This window comes from Syngnathus floridae, chromosome 2 (genome assembly GCF_059516105.1).
Source record: "Syngnathus floridae isolate MCC-2025c chromosome 2, RoL_Sflo_1.0, whole genome shotgun sequence".
NCBI lineage: Eukaryota > Metazoa > Chordata > Actinopteri > Syngnathiformes > Syngnathidae > Syngnathus > Syngnathus floridae.
The window spans coordinates 15825678-15847119 of record NC_142414.1 but is presented as its reverse complement, the minus strand read 5'-3'; the positions used below and the strand labels follow the sequence as shown (position 1 = coordinate 15847119).

Here is a 21442-nt window from a genome sequence, read left to right as displayed (position 1 = left end):
TGCCTCAGTATGGTTTTCACACATTCAAATCACAGCCACAATTGAACGGAATAAAAAAAATTGCCTCATCCATCCCTTTGTGGCCACCAGCTGTTAACATGTGGACATTCTAGATTACGGCTGACAAATTGCCGATGTGAAGGGCAATGTCCAGAACATACTTTTTTTAGATCGCAATATATTTCCCCCAAAAGGATATTGTCATAGGCAACATTGGATAAGGGTTAGCTTGTCTGCCTAACAACTGGGACACGGGAAGTACCGTATTGGTCCGAATATAAGACGGTGTTTTTTGCATTGAAATAAGACTGAAAAAGTTGGGGTCAACTTACATTCGGGGTCTAGACATTATACCCATTCACAACGCTAGATGGCGCCAGATATCTTTAAAGCGAATGCTGAACTTAACTCCCCAGGCCAAAGCGAACCCTTGTCACAAAGAAGAAAAATGAAAATAGCTGTTAGAAAGGTTCCTATATTGGTGTTAAAATGTTGGAAAGTTACGTCACTGCGCCTTAAGTCTCACGTGCGTTACCTCAGCTTATCGCGATTGTTGAATAATAATGTACAATAATCACACACAAGAATCACATTCATACACCCAAAGACTCAGCCATGTACATTTACAAATGTGATTGCACTTTAGTTTACATATTTAAATGTTCAGATGTGATAGACAGTATTTGCATGATTTGAATGAGGCAAAATAACATGCTTTTTCTCTCGACTATATTGTTATAATGATTTGTTTCAGATGTACTGTAAGCATCATGTGATGTTTTAAAACCTGTTCATTACCAAACAACGATGACGTATATTAGACATTACAGTAAATAGAAAGTAATGGTTAGTGTCAATCCATTGATTTCCCTCATGCATTCATCCAGAGCTTTCACTAGAATGTAATCAATGCCCAAAACACGCAGCTTGCGGCTGCAAAGCACAACATCATACCATGATCATTTATTTCCATCTCAAAGTCACAAAGCAAGGGCTGTGAAAGTACCGGGCAGGCAAATAAATCATTTTATGACTCAGGTGTTGGTTGGCCAGCCAAGTAAGCAAGAAATAACCAACTTTCACATCAATTTAACTCTGCTCATATAACAAACTTGCTGAGCTGAGGTTTGGATACAATGTGATTGTTATAATTTCAACTATTAAATATGGAACCAGCGAGGAAGACAGACTGAGAAATTGATTAAACAAATGTGCTAGCTAAAGTTATACAAACATACAGTTTACAAATACAGTCAGAGTTACCTGATCTTCACTTCACAGTTAACCTCTTACAAGAATTGTATTCCATGCAAGCAGAAATAACATGCAACATGCATTCAGATTCATAGTGGATTTATTTTCTGGTAGATTATTGATGAATACGCTGATATCATAAAAGAGACAATGTAGGAATCATTTGTATAAATCAAATGTTTTCATGACTGGCCTATTCAATATTCCTTCCCCATTCTTTTTTCTCCACGGGTCATACAACAACCTCCTCCAGAGAATTCCCATAACTTCCGTCGTAATATAATCAATACACATCATTATTGACTTGAAATCAATATTGGCAAGACTGGATTGCCAGGGGATTGACCAAAGGGGAATTTACAAACCACAAAGGACTCATCAAGCGTTCGGAGCAAATAAAGGCACTGAAACCATTTGGCATAAGCAGTCTGAGGACACTGACTGAAATGAACAATAAATCATTTCGGGTGGGGATAATAATTGAATGACAACAGTATTTGTCTAGTCTCCATATTGCAGAATATATCAAACTTTGCTTTTGATGAAAAAAAATGCCTTTTCCTTTGCAAATATGTCAAGGCTCAACCTCTAATACCCAATCACAAACAATTATCTCAAATGTTTTATCTTTTCTTAATTATATAGCATCAACAGTATCTTTTTAGCTAGTCTCTCTATAAATAATGACAAGAAACCGTGACCTTGGACATTTTCTTCAATTTACAATGTTGATCAGCAGAACAGAAAATGGCTTTGACCTGAACAACCACCTACTGCACAAATTGCTTTTCAGTGTGAGCTAATCATGTTGTTGTTGCTGATAATTTTAATGTAATAGTCTTTGGGAATTAATGTTGAACTATTCAGTATGTCTGCCAACAAATACCATTTAGCATAAATATAAAGTAGGTAAGCCTGATGTATACATCAGTTTTTATTAAACTAATACCAGCAGAAAGCATTTTTGGTAGAACATACATTGTTGATGTAGATAACAGATGTCAAATTTGTTTTCTTCCTTGTCCAACCAAAAATGTTGAGTCAAAGAGAGTTCTTTCATCGTCAACCCAGAAATGGCTCATCCATGATTCCAGAGAGTCGCTCGGACAGATAAAGCTTCTCCAAGAAAATACACAGCTTCAATACTACACTAGGCTATTGCACATTGTTTTATGCTAATAAAAATACATAATTCAATTTTAAAATATTTCTGAGTATGGAGGGGGAGCCAAGGATATTTCAGGGCGTCCTCAAACCAAAAACAATAAATTACAAATCCAAAAAGGAATTTCCAAAAATGGTGATAAAGATTCATTTTATGTATGGTGAGGGGAAATGTGGAAAACAAAAGAATTCAAGAAAACAAAAGAATTCCCAGAAGAAAAGTCAATTATGTGGCCTGGCGCCTGGAGGCTCCAAACATATTTAGAGGGGTAGGGTTGCAGTGCTCCTGCCCCCCTTTCCAGAGGATACAGCCAGTCAAGGTCGGAAATGGCCCAGCACAAACAAATTACATATGCTAATAGGAGTCCTGTTATTTGCTCAAATGAAAACTTAAAAGGCTATTTTACGAAGGGTTTCTTTCCTCATCATTGAGGAGCCCATTATTTTCCCAGAATTATTTGTTGCCGGCGTTTTCTACTTAAGGCAGGTGTTGTAAAGAAGAGCTATGGCTCCTAAAGGGGAAGATGTATAGCGAGCAGGACTGCAAATGACAAATGAGGAGCTCACCCCATGCTTATTTATGACTGCTTAAAGGCGGCAGTTGGAGATGATGAAGGGTGAGCGCTTGATTAGAAAGTGATCCTGTTCTCGTGACCTGCGACAAGATCTGATGAGATGGGGAAGGTGGCGATCACGTTGGCGAAACAGTTTCTGTATCGACAAGTTACAGCAGCACACAAGAAAAGGACGAAATGGAAAATTCGCATTCTCAAGTCATATCTGTTTCTCAGTTTGCATCCCTAACTTAACGATGCCATAATGGAACAAAAAAAAAGCTCACATTTATATTATTGTTTATCCAACAACCTCATCAAAGCTTTATTAAAATCGATTCAGTGTTTCGCAATGTAACAATAAGGTGACACGTTTTTCTGCATCTACCATGTACAAAAGGCTTTAAACCAATCCTTTTCTGGGCCCAGAAATTCAAATGTCTTATATTCAATTGTCTGCATTAAGTGGATCTTCTGCTACATTGCAGTTAAGCAGTAGTTCAGAGGCCGATAGCGGCTCTTGACCTAGTTAGTTAGTTAGTTAGTTAGTTAGTTAGTTAGTTAGTTAGTTAGTTAGTTAGTTAGTTAGTTAGTTAGTTGGTTGGTTGGTTGGTTGGTTGGTTGGTTGGTTGGTTGGTTGGTTGGTTGGTTGGTTGGTTAGTTAGTTAGTTAGTTAGTTAGTTAGTTAGTTAGTTAGTTAGTTAGTTAGTTAGTTAGTTAGTTAGTTAGTTAGTTAGTTAGTTAGTTAGTTAGTTAGACGGTTAAGCTCGTTCAAGCTCACAATGTTGAATGATTATGTTAACGTATTGAATTTTTATTTCAGCAAGGGAATTGGGCTGTTCTTAACTTTCAGGTGGCAGTGACAAAGCCATGACCTTGTTTTAACTTTAAACTGAGTTATCCGTCAGTGCCCAAGGTGAGCGAATGCTGGTGGCTCTTTACAAATTAAACAACTATTAAGGCCGCTTCATTTAATCATTTAAAATTCACAGCCACTACCACTAATTAGTTCATGATAAATTAGTATGCCCTAATAGTTTTCATTATCTTTATCTTAAGAAACCCCTTCTGGCCTACAGGATTAGCCTTCCCAACGAATGGCTGAAGAGGAAACATAAATGAACAATGAGAAAAAGACCAAAACAGTAGCTATAGTTTTACTATTAATTGGGATGTGTTTTAGTAAAATTATCTTTAGTTAGTTCGTTAGTTCGTTAGTCTGTTTGCTTTAGTCTATAAAGTAATAAAACCATTACTTCCACATTCCAAATTAAAATCATTTAAACTAGAACATTTACTGTCAAAATGGAATAAGATGCAGGGCCTATTTGGGATCGTAAGTAGTGCAATGAAAACAAATGTGTAGACTGATGGAGGGTTTGTGTTCTGATGTAGCGTTTGTGTGGTGGATTTAGAAGAACCCACAAGCAAGGGTTGGAAGCAAGCCAGAGGTCCACTCAAAACGTATTAAAATACAAAATCTAAAAAAGGAAAATTTGGGAAGTCAAACTAAAAAAACTACACAAACATGATAACCCTCACAACAGTTTAGATTTTCACCATACAGTTTCTCCTGTGGGCCAATTCTGGTGGCCATAAACACAGCGCAGATGTCATACACAACACATGGGACAAGCAACAGATGGAGCTTTAAAAAATAATAACAATAATAAAATAATGCAAAGACTAAGCTTACCTCCTCGGTTGTTGTATTGTGACTGATGATGTTGACAAATTGTTGAATATAATTTTAGATGTCAGGCTATGACCTCGACACAAAGGCGACACTGTAACAAAGCAAATCTTTAGCCTTATATTACTCCAGACAAAATGCTCTCACAAGTGCTCAGCCAATATCAAAGGAGGATCATATATCCACAGTAGCTTTAAATAACCCAAAAAGTTCAATTAATATGGACAACAACTGAGTTTACTAGAATGGCATAGCCCCTGACACCCATTCCAATTTCTCACTTTGCAGAATTACTGCCCGCCCCTGCGGTAGACCCACTTTGCTTGCCTCTGTCACGTTCTAATAGAAATGGAACAAGATTCAGTGAGAAGCTTTAATTTCCTCTAATCTATGTGATCATTTGCACCAGGTGAAGTTTCATTTTCTCTAGGCAGGGCTGGAGTGGGACTCATTTTCAGCCCTAGATTTTCATTGCTAAAAGCAGCCCATTTTAGTTTACAATGTTATAATGATGTATTATTTTTCATCATATATTTAAAATACCATTCGACATCACTATTCATATTGTATTTGTATAGTTAATGTTTGTTTTTTGAAAGCGGGTTTAAAAAAATGGAAAGAAAAAAAAAAGGAAGGGGTAGGAATTTTCCAAGTGACCCGTCAAAGTATGACCCACAGTCTGCCGATTGGCCTTCCCCGGTATTGATTATACTTTAGTAGATGACTTTTGGTGAACAATTCGTGTTTGCTCGGCAGTGGACAGCTAAAATCTGTTGTGTTTTCTGGTCAAAGTGCCTGCCAGAGGTGCGAGGTTGCCACCAAGCCACAGTGAGTAGCTGAGCTACCATTAAAGAATGACCGTCTCTCACTACCCAGAAGAGCCTTTTTCAATGATTGCACTGAAATTGCCTCACCATATCATCACATAATGCTTTTCTCATATCCTGCAAAATGAAAAAAAATCTGTGAAAATAGCTTACAATCCAATGAGAAATATTATCAGTAATAAATCTTCATTTGGCAATATTATGGGTTATTGTTGCAATTATGATTTGTCTCGCCCTGTCCCAAATGCACAGTAACAACGTTACACTTGTCCGTAGAAAACAAAACTGCAAGCCCCGTTCATTTCACCTGTGCACAGAACTGTCTTTGATTTAAATTCCTTTCCTGTGTTTTATGTTTTAGCCTCTTGTTTGCATGACACAGACATTGCCCCATGTTGGACAAATAAAGGAAATCTACTGCCATCAAGTGGAATTAACAAGGAATAAATAAAGCCCACACTGTTTTCCCCACATAAAAAGTTCTGCCAAAATGTATTAATACAATGTATCACTTTAATTATTAGAACGTAGATTGGACATAAAGTGGGACCCAAACCCAAACAACTGTGTGTGTTATCTTCTCTGTTCTGATGCTTTCCTATTACAACCAGCATAAACCTCAGCTGCACTTGGGCTCTTCTGTAGGAATGGACGATACCGACTATCCTTCACAGCCCGCATGTATCACTGAGCCTTGAGCACCCATCAACCTGTCACTGACTCATTTGACTCACCACAGCATCCTGGACACACTTAATCAACCTGGTGAGTTAGCAGGAACTACAGCCCGGTTGTCTGTGGATTGCTACAGCATGATTCCATTGAAATGATAATAATATAGATCTATAAAATAAATTATCTAAGACTGCTATATTTAGTTTTGATTTAAATATGCTGATCGTCACTAGTCAAACACTAATGCTATGTCTTGAATACTCATTTAGTATGCTAGTCATGCCTTTGTGTAAGCTCGGTGCCATGTGCACCTTGGATATGATTGGTCAGCTCATAAGAATGGGATTCAAATTTAGCTGCTAAGCGTGCGCACATAAGCAACAATACGAGTGTTTCAAGCGCACAGATTATTTGTCAGGCAGGGGTGAAGGAATCAGGACCGGAGTCTTTGAAGCTGTAAATAATGAGGATGAGATGGGCCTCCGTCACAATGTGAGCACTTAAGGTTCTCGCCTGTGATAAATTGTTCTCAGTCTATAAATAATAGATCAAGAGGGCTACATTAATGTCCTACAACCATGTCTAGTTACTTTTTGGATTAGTTATTGACATTTCCCACATAATCAATGCAACTACAGTTTGCTCTGTAGAGGGATTTAATGTGAAGCTTGGGAAATAAATTAGAAAAATGTAAATGCAATATATGTTATGTAAATGATTCAAAAGAAATTCAACCATTTGGTACACGTAGGTCTAAAAAAAATCAAAGGAAGCTTGGAGATATAAGTTAAACCCGATTAAATAAACCATGAATATTCATTACAGTTGGGTATGGATCATTGCTGAAATATAATAAAGCTCCAGCCTTAAATAAACGAGTGGATGATGATGAGTACAACTCAATAAAAATATCTGTGAACACGGCCCATAAATATATGTGAACATGGGCCATGAACGATATTTTGCATATTTCAGCTCTAGAGAGAAATGAGGTCAAGGAAGTAGTCATGCTTATCGCTCTGTAACTTGATATTCCATTTAAAATTGATCTAAATGAGGGCAACGACAAACAACTCTTAGAAAACGTTTTCATTATTAAAAATAAAGACATCAGCAAAGCAGTTTGACTTGACAAATTAAGACATCATTTTCAAGTGGTAAAAATTAATAAATCATTTTGACTGAGACTAATTTTGGCCAGCACTGACGTAGTCTCAGCCATGACTTGTCGATTATGCAAAGATAAAATAGGAAATAGTCTAAGTTATTTCTGATCATTTAATGGGTGGGATTTCAGATTCATTGCTGGTGAAGGCCAGCTAAGGCTATCTTTACTCCTTGTTTATGAGTAACTGACAGGGCCTCAGCTGATGCACTGATTCTCTCCTCAGAGGGAAGCAGGCCAGGCAGTCGAGTTAGCACCTCTGCGGCTCCTCTCTGTGTTTCTCCGTAACTGGAATGAAAGCTATGGAGCATGACATTTCATCAATATAAGGAGAGCCAGCCAACGGGGTTTAATTCTTAATACAGCTGGTTTATTTGGGATCAAGCTCACTCAGGAGGATATTCAGATGAATTAGAGGTATACTGCGTGTGGAAGGACAAGGATGGCAGGACACCCGGCCCGCATCACTGGGGCCGTTTGCAGCTCCATGTCCTATGGAGGGAAAGTGACGCCTTTTATTTAAAGCCACAATTTTCATCTGATATTTTTATGTTTTGTTTTTCACACCACCATGTTTGGTGGTTGTGGATGTTAGTTTTGAATAGAGTGCGTTTTCTTTAATGTTCTGTCTTGGTTGTGTGTGTGTGCGCCTTTGTCAAATCTCGTACGCTGGCTTGGTTTTTGTCGTCATGTGTTCTCATCAGCCCTGTTACTTCTGTCTAGCAATCAGCTCCCTCTAGCTCATGGTGTCAAACCCAAGGTCCGGGGGCCAGATACAGCCCGCCATATCATTTTATGTGGCCCGCGAAGAAACATTTTTTTCATCGACTTTGTGTCATTATTCAAATCACAAATTGTCTTCACTTTTAAAAAAAATAGAGATGTTGCTTGCAATTTTTATTACCCCTTATGATTTCAAAACTAGTTATTCATCAGTTTGTTTTGTCGCCTATACAGTAGATAGACATTGACAATCATAATGGCCCTTCGGTTACGATGCGGCCCGTGACAAAAACGAGTTCGACACTCCTGCAGTCTAGCTGCTTGTCTCTTCTTTAGGTGCACATCACCTAGGCAATTTTGTTCTTGAATACTCCTGCTTCCATGCATTTTGGTTCATCCATTGCCTTCACACAACAAAATGTGATACACATACCAATAATTGGGACAATTATAGATTCAAAACATTTAGGCTACACTTGGGGCTAAGTTCACTTCTGTTGGCAGCTTATTTTATTCGTGTGCCCCATAACAGCTAAATGCTGCTTCCCCATGTTTGCTTTGAACTCACAGCAATATTGGGTTTATATTCCATTGGCATTTTCTTAATGTTGTTCAGTACTCAAACCACTCAGCAACTTATAGATCAGTAGCAGAAGTTTTGAATCTTTTCTACAGCTCACTGGGAGCCACAAATACATCTCCAATTGTCAGATGATGGGCAACGGTAGGTGTTGGCCCGCACTCATGCAGGCTTGTATTACACATATTAGTAAACTATGCTACGCCTGAGTCAAGATGCTCAAAAGAGTAACAAAAGAAATGAATACGTTCCGAACTTTTGACCTGTTTGTGGTGATAAACGAGAATTGCATGAAGCAACGCAGATGAGTGAATTAATTGTACCAAAAATGAATCACACTTGATGGAAAATTGTACAGGCTGAGCGAACACACTGTTCCTAACGTGTCAGAAAAACAAACAAGTTACCAAGGAGAGGACATATGACAGGAATTAAAAATAGTTGCCTCCCACGAAGAAATTTGATCAGCAACTGAAAAAACAAAGTCTTTGAACGGGTGTTGCCACTGTGTCTATAATCGGCACTTTACATTTTACAGTCACGGCGCACCGTGTACACACACTGGATTAGTATGTGGTGAATGCAACAGTCATGCCGGCACTTGACCTTGGGAACACAAATGCTGCCTTGTTCTTCATTTGATCTTTCCTTGCCAAAGTCATGAGAAGAGCTTCTCCCACAACCTTGATTATGTAACACATTGTAATACAAGACAAGGGCGTTGGAGCTTTGTGCAGAATGTTTGATCTTCCTTTGCAAGGACGCCGAATGGGGCTCCAACTGTAAATTTGCGTGAATCATGCCACCTTCAAGTCGAATGAGGTGCAAGACATCCAGCTGCGTTCTATTATGAGTGCCGCACTCCACACAAATAGCAGCAAACAATGTGCACTTGTACCAAGTTACCTGATAGTCACTTGTCAAGGTCATTAGCAACATTTTTTGTAGTTTTTTTTAAGTCTTTAAACTTATTGCAGTCACAAACATGATCGCTAATATTACTCTGCTTATCTGTATTTGCTGCAAATACTCTGACAACAACTGAAGTTGTCTCGACATGAACCAAATGAACCTGCCTGTCAACAAGTGTGTGATGACAGATGAGCCAACTGTCATCAGCAATTACCAATCATTCCACTAACTCGACATTGGTAGCCCTTCCTTCACCTCCTCCCTCTTCAGTCATTTTATCCCTCCTTACCTCACCGGACCCCCCCTCTTCGCCCCCACCCCACTCTGCCTTAATAACAACTCACCCCCTCTGAGCATCACCAAGCCCAAACGGCAGAGGCTTCTCCTTGACCACCTCACTTGGCTCCGGTTTGCAAAGTTGCTTCCCAAAGGATTTAACATCCGGTAAGAGCCCATGGGAATCCATCTCTGAGCCATCAGGCTCAGTGGGTGAGTGGATAAGTTCGAGGAAGGTAAACTGACTGGCTGTGGGCCAATCTTGCCTTTCTTTATGAATTTCTTTGGAAGATTGTTGATATGCTGGGGTGGGTACAAAATGAGATCAATGGGTGACTGGTTAGCTTAGATGAGGATTTGTTCTCCTTTTTTTGGTATGCTGTTAGGTACGGTACATACATACACTTTCATATCAACTCGAGGCTGTTTTTGTGTTTTGAGCAAAAATACTGTCAGTGAAAGTGACAGGATTTTTTTATATATTTCTACAACTTCCACCATGGTGTCTCCGTGTTATATAAAGAATGTTCTCTATTTTATAATGAATCATAACAAGAATTTGATCCTTTTTTTAAAAAAAAGAATTTTCCCTTGTTAGTGGTACATGAATTGTGTTTAAAGAATGAAAAATGTTGCTATTCGAGGAATATATTATAAAGATGATGATAAAGGCGCAAAGATTTTCAATGGCACAAAATGGTTAGGACCTGCCATTACTAGTACGGCAAAAGCATCTGGTTGTAAGTATGTGACTTTTTGGAATGCAACTCTCCAAGTTTCAATAGTGTGCAATCAGACTCTGCGTCACCGCATGAAGTCACAACGGGGGTCATAGCTAACTTTAGCTGGAAAGGAGAGAGAAGACATTGCCTTTCAATGACTGCATTCCCGATTTTGGGGGATTTTTTTTTCTCTTACATATTGAATATGACAGCATTGTTTGGATCTTGCATTATCAGTTAAAGCCTTAAATCACATGATTAAGTGATGTCATGGGCTTGCGTCACATAATCATAAATATGGTGACCAAAAACATGGCTATTTACAGTAGTTGATAATAGCAGTAGTGACTGGTGGAACATTCACTAGAGGGTGAGGGACACTACAAATAAATAAATAAATAAATAAATAAATAAATAAATAAATAAATAAATAAATAAATAAACCAGGGGTGTCAAACTCGTTTTTTTCACGGGCCGCATTGTAGTTATAGCTTCTTTCGGCGGGCCATTATAACTGTCAACCCAAATAAATGTATGAGCACCTCATATTATATACAGTGAAAGCTACAAGAAAAACTGACAAATGACTCGTTTTCAAATCAGACGAGTAAAAACTTTTCAAATACTTTGAAAAAAAGCTATAATTAAAAGTGAAGAAAATTTGCAATTCTAGTAATGACACAAATTTGATGCACAATTTGTCTTTGCGGGCCACAGAAAATGATGTGGCGGGCCATATGTGGCCCCCGGGCCTTGAGTTTGACATTTGTGAAATAAATAAAGACATACATACATACATACATACATACATACATACATACATACATACATACATACATACATACATACATACATACATACATACATACATACATACATACATACATACATACATACATACATACATACATACATACATACATACATACATACATACATACATACATACATACATAGAGCTGTGGGTGTTCTCTTGTGCTTTATTTATTTATTTATTTATTTATTTATTTATTTATTTATTTATTTGCTTTCGGTCATCACCATCAGCGAACACACGATATGACTGCTTGACCGAGTATGTGAATCCTTTTGTGGTCACTTTTACAGGTTTGGTCCATTCTCGGCAAAATGTTGAAACGTGCAAAGGGCTCTGGGCGCAAAATCTGTAAGTATTGAAAGAGCTAATCGGCAGTGAAGTAGTGGAAGATAGCCAAATTATGTACTAGGATCAGTATGAAAATATGTGTGAATTTGTAGATTAAATATGGACTGAACTCAGAGCCAAAATTACACCGTCTCCATCCACATGAGATGGAGTGCAGCATCTGTGCTTCAGTTGATGAGAATGTGGCCGTGTTGGCAGAGCTTGGGCCAGCTGAGTGGAGTCTTCACTCTCAGGCTTTAACAACAAACCGAGGATAAGAAGAAAACAACCCAGGATTACGGTTGCCTGCCTAATGCCCTTTGCTGTGACCCTGGCAGTGCCTCAATTTGTTTAGGCTTCTCTGAGCTTTTCCGTGTTACGCTTGACTGACTTCCACTTCCTGTCTCTCCACTCACTGTGAATTTTACTGTCACCGGCTCCCTCTATAAAATTTTTCCCAAGACAAAGTAGATCTGCTCACGCAGTCATGCTAGAAATCCCTTGGCTAGTTTACACTTCTACTACCAGAATGTTATTACACTAATTTTATGCATGAATTATGCTCCCTAGGTTTCTCCCTCGTTCACCAGTATATTCAACATTTCAATGAAAAAGCTGGCAACAAATCAGGTAAATGAAATGCCCTATCAGTGTGTGTGCGTGCGTGCGTGCGTGCGTGCGTGCGTGCGTGCGTGCGTGCGTGCGTGTGTGCGTGCGTGCGTGCATATAGATGGATGGATGGATGGATGGATGGATGGATGGATGGATGGATGGATGGATGGATGGATGGATGGATGGATGGATGGATGGATGGATGGATGGATGGATGGATGGATGGATGGATGGATGGATGGATGGATGGATGGATGGATGGATGGATGGATGGATGGATGGATGGATGGATGGATGGATGGATGGATGGATGGATGGATGGATGGATGGATGGATGGATGGATGGATGGATGGATGGATGGATGGATGGAGATTTCACCAACCTTTGTTTCATTTTGACGACTAAACCAAATCTAGAGAGCCTTCCACAGGCACAAATGATTAAATCTTAAATCCCCCCAAAAATTCATTTAGCTGATGGCATTTCTACTATAAGTGAAAAGACTGACTCCCTCACTCGTGTTTTGGCATTTACGGGTGTGTTTTTAGATTCACATGATAATTGATTGTTGTCTTTGTTCAGCTGCAATCCGGAGAAGATCTAAAATTCCCGGTGTGGTCATCACACAATATACTGTGAGCATACCAGAGGGGAAAAGCTACCCAGATTTTAAGCGTAAACTAAACCCAGTACATGTCCAAGAAGGTGAGTTTCTATATGTTCTAGCAAAATTGCTTTTCACACGAGGTGTCCAATAAATAACTGCAGCTTGAGCAAACAAACCCTCAACATTTCCACATATCCTTTAGGGAACTCAGCTGTTTTCAAGGCTTTGGTGGTAGGAGAGCCCAAACCTGAAGTGACATGGAAGAGAGGAAGAGGCAGCATTTTAGACAAGGAGAAATCTCAAACTAGATATGATGAATCAACAGGGGAGTACATATTGGAGGTGCAAAAAATCACAGAATTAAAAAAGAACCCTCTGAAATTGTGCCTCTGTGTTTGTTTTCCGATGTAATGTTTTGTCTTTTTTTAGATTCATGATGTCATGGGTGAAGATGCAGACACATACAAATGCATTGCAGTGAATGAATATGGAAAAGCTCTTTGCTCAGCAGTTCTACATGTAACAGATAGTAAGTAACACATTAATAATATGTGCTGTATGTGTTTTGAGTTTTCCTATTCTATCTACAGAACTTGTTTGAAAATGATTTTTTTTTTTTTTTTTTTTGCTGTTAGTGTTGACTGACCCATCAGATTTCAGAAAACTGCTGAGAAAAACCAACATAAAGTAAGAGTGCATGTGTGGCATGTCAGAATAATTCCAGGACTGACCTCTGACCTCTTGTCATGCACTGAACGAAGCAATTGTTGCTGGGTTGAAGGGAATATTATAAAAGTGTAACTTGTTGCTTAATTTTTATATTTCTTTTTGTGAAGCTATTTTTTTACATGCTTTGAAGGGACGTGGACTCTTTGGCAGCAATTTGTGTCAATGATACAAATCAATACTTCCATTACAGTATTTTAGATGAAAAGCAGACAGAGAAAACCAAAGAAAGACACGAGCGATACAGCGACACTCTGCAGAGGGACTATAAGGGACTCGAGACAAAAGACATGCACTTGATGCACATGAAAATGGAGGAGAAGAGGCAGCAAGAGCTGAAATGTCAGGTATGAAAGCAGCCACGATGCATACAAGCTGACCTCTAGTTCATTTTAAAAACTATTATTACTGTTCGCTCATGGTCCTTTTTTTTTTTTATTGAGTTGAGTGCACTTTATTTTTGTCCCTAACAGAATGGGCTGGGTGGACCAATGGACCAATGGACCAATGAAGACTCCGAAAAGAACAACGGACTTGTAAGTGGCGGTGGATGTCTAAAGGACTCTGAAAACTTCACAAGTAAGTTAATACTTTATGTCCTAAGTTTGAGTTCATTATTGTATAGTAAAAATGAACACGTGTTTACTGATGACAACTAACAATGTTATGATGTACATTTTCAGTTCCCCAAGTGGACTTTGTTGTCAAACTTCAAGAAGCAGTAACAGAAGAAAAAGACACTGCGTTGTTTGAATGTGTCCTGACCCGCCCGCAGCCTAAAATCACATGGATGAGCAAAGGCAATGTGCTGGAAGATGGTGAAAAATATCAAATCAGTGTGTCGGACCATCAAATGATCCACAGATTGCTGATCCAAGACTGCTCAGATCAAGACAAGGGCGTCTACTCGGCCGTGGTTGGAACTGCCTCATGCGATGCTGCATTAGATGTGGAAGGTAACTCAATTATAAATACTCAATTGTAAATATAGTCAGTACTTGAATGATTAATTAAACGTGATTGCTAATTGTGCCTCAAGCTGACCTTGAGGCAGCGGGCAAGAAGAAAACTGGAGGAGCAGGGATGGACCTGGAGGAAGTGGTGAAGCAGCAGCAAATCAAAAATCAAAAAGAGACGGAGAGGATTATGGAAGCTGTCAAAGCCAAACATGACGCAGAGGAACTGACACGGAGGAAGACAGACACTTTCAGAAAAGATGGAGAAATCATTTCCCTGACTGGGTCCGTCAAATACAGCGGGGATGACGTCAATCACAGCGAGAATGACGTCAAATTCAGCGGGAGTGATGTGCATGATGCAAACGATATTAACATTCTCAAGTCAACGCTAGTTGCACTCTCGCCATCTAAACAGCAGGTTAAGGTTAATGGTAAGTATAGTTTTCAGGTGACACTAAATAACAGATGTGCCACATCACCATTTCCAAGAATAGGCAGAATGATCACCCCACAAATTATAAAGCAATATCATAACATCATCACGGCCTCATTGCCATTATGCTAATAACTGCACACTTGCTGCTCAGATGGTTTTGGAACAGCAAAATCAGAGGTGAAAGTAGACGCAGGAAACAAGCTGGAAGAAGAAAAGGAGCACGAAGCACAAGGTAAGCTATACATTAGAGCCGCCATTCTCAAATCTTTCAGCCCAAAACGATCCTGAGTGCTTCAAGTGCAACCGATTATCTGTTGTTATTTTTCCGTGCAGAATCCGCCGACATATGTGATGATGAGGAGTTTAAAAAAATTGATGAGTTAAATAAAATTGAAACGAAAGTCACACCAAAAAAGAAAAAATGTAAGTTTGGTACTTTTGCCAAGTTAGATTTCTGTTTGTTGATTAAATATAGGCCTCCCTTTTGTTTAATCACCTTATTTTTTGTCTTACTAGATGAAAGTTTATTGAATGAAGACAGCGAGGCTGAAGAAGTGATTGGCCTTGCCACACAACCGAGGCGTAAACGAATTGGCCCACTCATAGAGGACGTGGTCATTGGTAAGTTTTCTGACGTCACGTCCCACTTTCTTTCACTAAATGTACTTTGTTACGTTTTTTTCTTTTTTTTAGATCCAGGGGTTCAGTTCATTTGGGGATTTGCAGACATCAACGCCATCATCGGCGAGACTGCGGAGCTAACTTGTAAACTTAGCAAGGAAGACTGCGAGGGAGTCTGGTTCAGAGATGGTGAAAAGGTCAGGCATAAGGTCCATCTTTTTATGCTCAGCATTGTCTAGATTACCGTTCTGTCTTTGTCAGCAAAATATCAAAGAATGCGAGACCCGAAGGTTCATGCAGTATATACTAAACTAGGGCTCGGGGTCCATTTGTGGCCCACCCACGGTTTTTTACAGGACTGCAGCATATGCTAAAATTAAAATTTTAAATAACTGACTGTGCTAAAAAAAATAATAATCTCAACAAATTTTGGCATAGAGGCAACATACCATGGCAGTCACATGTTCCAATTCTTAGTTGAACAAACAAAAGCTCAGAGGGTCTAACCTATGTAGCAGATCCAGATGTGAACCTGTAAATAAAGTTGAAACGTTGATCTCCTAGCACATATACACCTTTTGATGTCAACCCAGTGTCTCCATGGTCTTCAGCAAAAAACAAAGAGTTTGCCTCCCTGTTTCAAAAGGCAAAGTGTACGTATTTTTAGGCTGACTGTAAAACGTACACAAGATTTGTCTTGGACTCATCATGACAGTAGGTGCTTTAACTTGTCTTAATGTTACCTTCCTTTCAGATCATCACTGATGACACATTTATAATATCTAAAGATGGTGCAATTCATAAGTTGCTCATAGTGAAATGCCAGGAGGAGCACTCTGGGAAATATCGTTTTGAGGCGGACGATCGTAAGACGGAGGCGGTAGTCAACGTTAAAGGTTTGAAGACTCATCAAAACAGAAATCAAGCTTAATAACAATCCAGTGCAACACTTTTATGAGTTCAAATTGTTCTTGTTCAGATCCACCGAGGTTTGACCCCGAAGACCTCAGTGCATTCACAGAGCCCTTGAGAATTAAAGTAGGGCATAATGCAGTCTTTAAACTAAATTTTCTCGGCTTCGAGCCCATTAAAATCAAATGGTACAGAGAGGGAGAGGAGCTCCATGATGACGCCAGCAGCACCAGAATCGACAAATCAACCAATCACAGCCGCCTGCTGCTGAGCAGATGCCAGAGGAGGGACTCAGGAGAGATCAAGATCAAGCTCAAAAATGAGCATGGCACCACCGAGGCAATAACACAGCTCATTGTGCTCGGTGAGCCAATGTTGCAGTCAAACACATTAGATCGATTTTTCTATACAGGCTGAAGCAACACTTCAAAGAACGTGCCACTCTGTCTGTTTCAGACAAACCCACGACCCCGCTAGGTCCTGCAGAGATGACGCTTAGCTCAGCTACATGCATTGAATTCAAGTGGAGGCCTCCAAAGGATGACGGCGGGTCGCCTGTGATAAATTACATCATGGAGCGACAGCAGATTGGGAGAAACACTTGGAAGAAAGTGGGAGAGATTCCGGGCGTGCCTTTCTACCGCGACACAAACGTGGACCGTGGACGCAAGTACTGCTACAGAATCCGAGCTTTGACCTCAGAGGGGGTGAGCGAAGTGTTGGAGACCGAAGACCTGCAAGCTGGCATACTGGGTGAGGCTTTGTGGGATGATGATGCAACTCAACCGTCAACTCTACTTTATTTCTAGGGTGCTTAAAAAACAACCATAGGTGCATGCAAAGTGTATCTAAAGTAAAATATATATATATATATATATATATATATATATATATATATATATATATATATATATATATATATATATATATATATATATATATAGACATAAAAACAAAGACAGCTAAAACAATAAATTAATAACTATCAAATGTATACGACGAAACACTAAAACATTGCCAAGTATCATGCTGAAAGTCAAAGAATAAAAATGTGTTTTAAGATTAAGGCAGTTTGGAATGAAAAGGTTGACAGGATAGCAGCGCTCTCTGCTGTCACACAAGGCCATTACAAGAAGCCTCCCATTTTTATTTATACTTTTTTTTGTGTGACCTGAGCACCAAGGGACTTTTCTGTTATATCTATCTATATAAGCCATTTATATATCTATCCAAGATGATGCTACAAGTTAAAGTAGACTTACGAAACATATGTGACAATGTGCTTATATGACAATGTGCAATTTTAGAAGAGCTGAATTGTATTTAGTTTAATTAATAAAAATGTTAATTATTTTGTACTCTAATCACTATGTCTTCTTTAATATTTCAGCTTTCCCTAGTGCCCCTGCACCTCCAAAGGTGGTCAGTGCCTTTGATGACTGCATCAACCTTTCTTGGACGGCACCAAGTGATACAGGAGGCTCGCAAATTCTCGGCTACATTGTGGAAAAACGCAAAAAAGGAAGCAATCTTTGGAATGGGGTCAATGCTTCAATTGAGCCAATAAAAGGTCTGTTGTCATGTTTCCTTTTGACGTCAATGTGTGTCAAGCTCACCGGAACGACGTTGTTACATTTCCAGAGAAGAAATGTGCAGTGAAGGATGTTGTCGCTGGTTTGGAATATGAATTCAGGGTTTCGGCTGTGAACCTTTCGGGACCTGGGGAATTTAGCAACCCGTGCGACTTTGTTTTTGCACGGGATCCCAAAAGTAAGTGTGACAGTTGAAATTAAACTTTCAATTTTCCGTGTTGATCTTTCATTCAATTTAACCGGAATGCCACATTTCTTGTCCCAAGAGCCCCCTGGAAAAGTTATCGGCTTAAAAGTGACAGAAACATCTTACAACCACTTTGTCTTGACCTGGACCAAACCGAAGGACAAACCCGACATAGAGGACGAAGCTAAAGGCTATTTTGTCGAGATAAGGAATGCGCAGTGCCTGGAATGGTCACGAAACTTCACCATCACCACCACCTACACTGTAAAAGGCCTGAGGGCAATGGATATGTACTGGGTCAGAGTCATTGCGACCAATGACGGAGGAGAGGGACAAATTGAGGATCTGCCCAACTATGTCCTCGCGATGCCGCCTCTTGGTATTCTCCTTCACTTACACTTCATTTTGACATGAAAATATAATTCTCTGAAGTTTATTTGTGTCGATGGCTAAAGAGCAAGTAACCTTTACAAAATCCCTGAGTATTTTAAGCCAAAATGACATGGTAATCATATATTATTATTTTTATTATTATTATTATTATTATTATTTTGTTTTGTAAACTGACATTTTGTCTTTCTTTACAACAAAAATATTTATAATTTTATACCCCCCCATCTCTTAGTGAGACCAAAGTTCACAAATAAAAAGATGAAAACATTCGTTGTGGTGAGGGCAGGAAACACAGTCAGGGTGACCATCAACTTTGAGGTAAGGTTTAAACTTTTAACTTGTCTTGGACTCAATTGAAGATTCTGGGATGTCATTTCTTTGCTAATGCGCCGTTTCAAAGGCTTCGCCACCACCGGACATCACGTGGCTCAAGGACAACGGGCCTGTGCCAAAGCGAGTCACAGTGAGTAACTCGGATGGCGCTTCACAGATGTTGATCCCGTTGTCAGAACGCTCCGATACGGGCATCTACTCCATTTTGGTGAAAAATTTGGCAGGACAGGAGACCTTCAGTACAGAAGTTAGGGTGACAGGTAAAAATGATCATGCTGTGCAGCAACATATAGATTGCTCTACTTTGAAGTTCAAATATCTGACTGTGCTTGCAGATGATCCTAAGCCTCCAGGACCGGTGGAAATAGAGGAAAATGTGCCTGGTACAGTACAAGTGACTTGGCAACCTTCTCCTGATGAGAAGCTTGATGACCGGCTGCATTACACCATTTCCAAACTGGACTCCACCAAACACACTTGGACCACAGTGGCCGACAGACTTTTCAATAACAAGTTCACTGTATGCAATATTATGCCCGGAAGGGAATACCATTTTCGGGTCTATGCCAAGAACGACATGGGTGTGTCGGCGCCTTCTGAGTCACTCACCTGGGCCGTGGGGAGAAAGAAAGGTTTGTGTGTCATACAACCAGATGCTGTTCACTAGAAATATGTGCAGCGGCCCCTGCATATTTGCTCTTTGGCATTTGCATTTTTTTTTCAGCTCAGGTCAACGTCATGTCTAATGTTTTCAAAATATTGCTTTAAATTATTGCTTTAACGCCATCTTTTGGCATCTTAGGACCAAGGAACTACATTGAATGCCTAGACTTGTTTAACTGGGGGTAAAAAAAAAAAAAAAGAGCTTTACCGCCATCTTGTGGTATCTATAGACAATTACAAAGTTTTTAAGGTGGGCGTCAATTATTCAGGGAATATAGTTGAACGTATTTAAATGTTTGAACGTATTTCTAAATACGTGGGAGAGTTTGCAGCAGCAAAATTAATCCACGTACGCATGTATTACTTTTTTAGGTGATATTTATGAGATAGCATATCATTGTAGATTATATGATATAATCTATGCAAAATGCAAAAACAGATATTTTAATTTTGCTATACGAGAAAAATAAAGGTTAAGCGCCATCTGCTGAATCCAGCGGAATCCTACTTCCAGCACATACAACACCTCAAAGTTTGACTTGATTTTCATCAACATTACTTTTGATTCACCTTTTGCAGAAAAACTTTCGCTGATCTTACCAAACAGAGAAGAACGCGACCTGCGATGCGCTCCGGACTTCACCGTACCACTGAAGCTGCATGCGGCACCAAAAGGTTACGAATGCCATATGAGCTGCGCTGTGACGGGAAACCCCAAACCTCGAATTACGTGGTACCTAAATCACGTCAGCCTCAACACAAACACCAACTATTACATCTCAAATACCTGTGGAGTTTGTTCCATGTTGATCCTAAACGTCGGTCCTAAAGATGTGGGGAAGTACACTGTCACAGCGGAGAACGCCCTGGGCCGATCTGAATGTTCCACCATGCTCAGTGTCCGAGGTAAGGGCTGCGCATGGGGACATAATTATGCAAATTGCATTTTATCATTGAAGTTTAAAAAGCTGCTTCTTCAAAGTGAAATTTTCCTGTGGGGCTCAAAGCAGCTCCGCCCCTTATTTGACAGTGGCTGCTTTGCATTTGGCAAATGTCATGCACAAAAAGTGTAAAATTGTTCAAATATATTGACTGAACCATGCCAGCGGCAGGCATTACAGTATATCGGAATACCTGGTTCATAAAATCGTTAAATAAAGTAATAATTATAAAAACACATGCCTCCTTTAACGCAATTTTTTTAATATATTTAATAATTGTGTTTGTCTCTTGCAGAGTGAAGAATCTGGTGACAACAACCGGGATTGTTGGGGCTTTTTTTGCCTGGACATTATCTATGAGTTGCATGACATAATTTGTTGGTTTGTTACAAAAACTGAAATAAATGTTTTTCTTTATCGAGATTTTATTTTGTGATCTTGTGGCCACTGTACCTTTATGCCCTTGTTTTCTTTAGAGGAGAATGTGAGATTTTTTTATGCAGGTCATTCCACTGAATCAGTGCCATTTGCTTACCTAAGTAATCAAATTCAAGAGATTCAAGAGTTTTTATTCGCCATGTTTGAGCGTGCCAAACAAGGAATTTGATTTCGGTAAATCACAGCCTCTGTTCAACATTTAGGTGACTAACAACACTCAGGACATGTGTTCGTATAAATGCATTTTATACATTGCAATACATTTAACTATTATTATTATTATTATTATTATTGTAGTTTGTAAATCACCACGTTTGTCTTTATTTCCAAAA

The 21442-nt window shown here is 39.3% G+C and overlaps 1 protein-coding gene and 1 long non-coding RNA gene across 2 annotated transcripts; one reads left to right on the top strand and one right to left on the bottom strand.

The window, feature by feature from the left end:
* Window positions 1–948: 948 nt before the first annotated feature.
* On the bottom strand, window positions 949–20644 carry LOC148402163 (uncharacterized). The gene is made up of 3 exons (XR_015857125.1): window positions 20519–20644; window positions 20332–20430; window positions 949–4759 (listed from the first exon to the last, which is right to left on the bottom strand). It is a non-coding gene; the product is annotated as an uncharacterized LOC148402163 (long non-coding RNA).
* Window positions 3635–21092, top strand: LOC148402162 (immunoglobulin-like and fibronectin type III domain-containing protein 1). The gene is made up of 26 exons (XM_088369087.1): window positions 3635–6257; window positions 11653–11710; window positions 12260–12319; window positions 12885–13007; window positions 13112–13251; window positions 13339–13438; window positions 13545–13596; window positions 13829–13982; window positions 14109–14214; window positions 14319–14591; window positions 14675–15025; window positions 15182–15262; window positions 15364–15453; window positions 15547–15651; window positions 15724–15848; window positions 16406–16547; window positions 16631–16927; window positions 17020–17316; window positions 17954–18133; window positions 18205–18333; window positions 18422–18721; window positions 18968–19053; window positions 19136–19328; window positions 19404–19700; window positions 20311–20637; window positions 20968–21092. The coding sequence occupies exons 2-26, from the start codon at window positions 11674–11676 to the stop codon at window positions 20970–20972; spliced, it is 4050 nt and encodes a 1349-aa protein (XP_088225213.1). The 5' UTR covers window positions 3635–6257; window positions 11653–11673; the 3' UTR covers window positions 20973–21092.
* The last annotated feature ends 350 nt before the right edge of the window (window positions 21093–21442 follow it).

Bases quoted from the DNA above. Each gene is read 5' to 3' on its own strand.
- LOC148402162 (XM_088369087.1), top strand. From the start codon at position 11,674: ATGTTGAAACGTGCAAAGGGCTCTGGGCGCAAAATCT. The intron at 13,597-13,828 runs GTAAGAGTGCAT...CTTCCATTACAG, and splicing joins CTGAGAAAAACCAACATAAA to TATTTTAGATGAAAAGCAGA. The intron at 17,317-17,953 runs GTGAGGCTTTGT...TTAATATTTCAG, and splicing joins CCTGCAAGCTGGCATACTGG to CTTTCCCTAGTGCCCCTGCA.